The 3,865-nt window shown below is 58.1% G+C and overlaps 1 protein-coding gene across 1 annotated transcript in view; it reads right to left on the reverse strand.

The window, feature by feature from the left end:
• LOC104159194 (transducin-like enhancer protein 2) overlaps nt 1-3,278 on the reverse strand; it is a gene marked incomplete at both ends in the record, with an annotated part of 6,154 nt that extends 2,876 nt beyond the window's left edge. Inside the window, 4 exons of the mRNA XM_009697036.1 lie at nt 1,036-1,176; nt 2,500-2,544; nt 2,860-3,114; nt 3,215-3,278. Coding sequence (XP_009695338.1) covers nt 1,036-1,176; nt 2,500-2,544; nt 2,860-3,114; nt 3,215-3,278 — 505 coding nt within the window. The remainder of the gene's footprint in view (nt 1-1,035; nt 1,177-2,499; nt 2,545-2,859; nt 3,115-3,214) is intronic.
• Between the last annotated feature and the right edge of the window lie 587 nt (nt 3,279-3,865).

A 3,865-nucleotide genomic window follows, 5' to 3' on the forward strand; every position in this document is an offset into this window, starting at 1 on the left:
GGGAGCCTCAGCACCCTGCGCCGGGAGCCACCTGGGAGGTGCGGGGGGCACCGAGAGCCACTGCTCCCAGACAGAGCTGGATGGGGACTTGGCCATCCTTGGCCCAATCCCCTCTCCTTTCCTCCTTTGCCCCTTGCATCCTTCCCGCAGCATGGAAGGAGTCCCACATCCCCACTCCTCCCCTCAGATGCAAACACCCAGTGCAAGCCCCGTGTCACCCGAAACTGCCAGAATTCTGTGCCGCTACCGCACCCTGCAGCCGACACGAGGCCCCGGGGGGCCGTTACACAGAGATTTGCTGCTCCTTCGAGCAAAATCCCTCCTGTGTGGGGGGCATCTCCATCCCCAGCCTGCACGGAGCAGGACCAGGAGGACACCTGGGATGAACCAGCCCCTCTGATCCCCAAAGCTATTTAATTCCTTTCTTTTTTCTTGTCTCTCCTACTTCTTCCTCTTTTTCTGCCTGGGGATTTTGCCGACACCAGCAAAGGAAAAAAAAAATTAGTAACAGAGAAAAGCTACGTGCTGTGCTGGCAGATTGCTCAGGGCGCTTTGTCTGCTCTAATCCGATTGTGCCGGGGAGCTGCTGCTCTCTGCTCCCCGCAGCCCCCAGCCAGCTCCTGCCCCCAGGATGGCGGGGATGCATTGCTTTGGTCCCTGTGGTGGCTGGGAGAGCCAAGGAGTGACAGAAATGTCCCTCCCCCTTCCCACATGCTGATGTTTCAATCTGAGCATTGGGCTGGTGCTTGGCAAGGAGGAAGGGGAAAAAAGAAAAATCAATTGCTATGAGCAGCTCTGGGGAGTCCTGCAGGCAGCTGGATGGAAAATACCTGCAGAGCCAGGCCTCTGCCTAGCAGATGATTACCCTCCCTCTGAGGGCACAGACCTCTGCTCCCAGCGCTAGGGAGTCCGGCAGTGGGTACCAAGCACTCAGTACTGGCATCTCCTTGTCTGCCTTCGGGCTGCAGCAGACGGGCCAGAGAGAAATTCGAGGCCATGTCCCCAGCCCTGCTGCCCACCCACGCGCCTCCCTACCAGACTCTGGTCCTTCGGCTTGAGGGGTGTCATGCTCCGGCTAGAGGCGATGGAAGCAGGGCTCTCGGGCATCTCCCGGCGGGCTGGTGGGAGCCGGCTGCTGGGTGCGTGGCTGGGGCTGCCAGGCTCTGAGGGAGGGTCCTGGGGGAGGAAGAGAAGAAGTCATCTCCGGGGAGCATGAATCCCAGCCCCTCTGGGCAGGAGGGCAGGCATGACAGGTGCCCTGGAGAGCCACCCCCAGGCCCGGAGCCCAGCAAGGACTGACAAGCCCTGGTCTGCTCCCCGCTGCCTGCCAGGCGAGCTGCTCATCCAGCCGCTCGCTGTCCTGCATCCACCTGAGCGGCATTAACAAGGAGCATCCGCTTAGAGGCCTCAGCTCTGCTCCATGGCTCCCTGGATGAGAAACCTCCTTGGTTTTTCTCTTTGAACAAAATTAGAGGTGAGCAGATTCAGAGGACACTGGTGGCCACAGATGCCTTCACAAAGAGGGATGGTGACCAGCACACCCAAGGAACTGAGAAAGGGCCTCTTGGTAGCCCCCTGACAGCATTTCAGAGGCAAGGCCACCCATCATCCCTTGTAATCCTATAACCATTCAATTAGGGCTCTGATTTTTATCACTGTAATTACACCGTTGAGCAGTTTTTCTAAGTGTTGTTTTCTGCAAAAATCCCTGCTGATGTTCCTTTCATGGTTTGTATTTTCTTGGGAAGGGGCAGGAAGAAAAAAGAAAAAAAAAAAAAAAAAGAAAATCACGTGTTGTTCCTCTCCTAGTCTTCCAAGGGAAGAAAAGGGACATCCCCCAAAACATCATCTCTGCCAAGAATAGCTGGGGCTGGAATAAAGTCCTGTTGTATCTGCCTTGGTGGTCAGGGAAGGTTGTACCAGAAGCGCCTGGCAGTTTGGTTGCAAGAGACTGAAATTCAGCGTACGCCCTGCACCGAGACACAGACACAGGCTCCATGAGTTTAAGTCAACGATGCTCTAAGGCCAGGCACCACAGGAGACTGCCCAGATTGGGGCTGGCAGGGCCAGGTCAGGGGCGTGCTGCAAGCTCTCCGGTCAAAGACAGCACAGCATGCCTGCCTGCTCCTGCCACCTCCACGTGTGTGAGCTGCCAGCAGCGAGCCCAGCTCTCCGGGGCTCTCAGCTTATCAGCCTCCCCATATGGGATGCTACAGGAGAGGGGCTGAAATGGGATTGTGAAGCAGAGCCAAGTCTATGATGAGCCCTGGCTGACACAACCTTCAACCCAGAGCACTGCAAATCGGAATTAGCCTTGGTTGGCATGAACACATCAGAGCAGGGATGGCACATGTCCTGGCCGGCCGCTCCTGCCCAGCAGCAACGACCCAGAGCTTAATGAATCCCAAAGCTCAGGAACCAGAGTCCTAAACCTAATGACTACAGCTTGAGCTGGATACCCTGCAAGGCTTCAGCATGCCCTTAAGGGTGTGGGCTTACCTCATCCACCACAAGGTTGTAGTCACTCTTGTCCCCATCGCTATCCTGCAAGGGGGAAGAAACCCAGAAAGGCTCAGTCAGGAGTGGGAGAGGCTGGACTGAGCTCTGCGCTCTGCCCCACAGGACCTCAGCCAGCAGAGAGACACCATCTTCTCCCGCACATCACTTTTCGTGGACCAACACCATGCTCTGCACATAGCAACCCAATGCTCTGGCCGAGCGGCCTCCCCAGGGCTCTTCATTTTGTTCATTTCTTTTTGCAGGACTACAGCCCGCTGTACCTGGGGCAGGCACAGAGCTCCCCGGCCACCTCCAGGGCCTGGGCCCACCTGCCGCGGCCACGCTCTTTGGTGCACTCACATAATGCCCAGGCAGGTTCTTCTCCTCCCGCTTCCGCTTCAGCCCCATGCCTCCTGTCTGCTCCTCGTCCTGCAGGCTCTCGGGAGGGGAAGCAGAAATGCTCTGAACCAGAGAGGGGGAGAGGAAGGCATGTGAGCCGGCAGGAGAGCAGACAGCCTGCAAAGCCCTGCCAGCCACGCTTCCTCTTTGAAGAGACCTCCCAGTGCTGCTGGCTGCACCCAGCCAGCGTCCAGCATCCCGGCAGCTATCTGCAACCTGCGCCACAGCCGGTTTGGGGGGCAGGGGTCCCCTTCCCCCAACAAGCAGGTGTCAGGGCTAAAAGGGAAGGCACTACTCTCTCCCTCTGCGCAGGTACCTGTGTCATCCCCTTACTGGCATCCCGTGCACCCCTGGCCGAGTCCTCTAAGATCCAAATGCACCTGGGAGCAGAGATGGGGTTTAGTCTGGCGCTTTAAGCAAGGCTAGGGAAGATGTTTCCAGAATCCTGAGTTCTAGCCCAAACTCATTCATTCATTCATCTCTGATGGGGCAGAGAGAAGGGAAGCGGAATGGGGATCATCCCTGGGGGGTTGGCTGCCCAGTCTCCTGGCATGGGCAGAAGGCAGATGCATTTTTAGGGTGTTCAGACACTCACCCACACGCAGCCCCACTACGCCGTCACCTCCCTTTCCCAGCTTGGCCCCAGAACGACTCCAAAGTGAGTTGCCCTCATCCCTTCCCCTGCCCACCCCTCACTGCTCAAACCTGGCCAGGCCCCACGCCCCAGCCCCTCCCCAGGGAGAGCACAGCCAGTCCATCAGCCCATCACCACCTCCACCCTGGCAAAGCATCTCCCTGGCTGGTGGACAGGAGGAAGAGGGAGAGAACAAAGCCTTGCCCAAAACCCCAAAGCCGCAGGCTCCCCTTCCTTGCTAGAGCAGAGGGCTCTGCAATGGGGCAGGGGGGCAACAGCCCCAGCCGGCAGATGAGCCCTGCTGTGACAGGGACAGGGGAGGACAAGGAGACG

Source organism: Cariama cristata, unplaced genomic scaffold (assembly GCF_000690535.1).
Source record: "Cariama cristata isolate BGI_N322 unplaced genomic scaffold, ASM69053v1 scaffold25463, whole genome shotgun sequence".
NCBI classification, from domain to species: domain Eukaryota; kingdom Metazoa; phylum Chordata; class Aves; order Cariamiformes; family Cariamidae; genus Cariama; species Cariama cristata.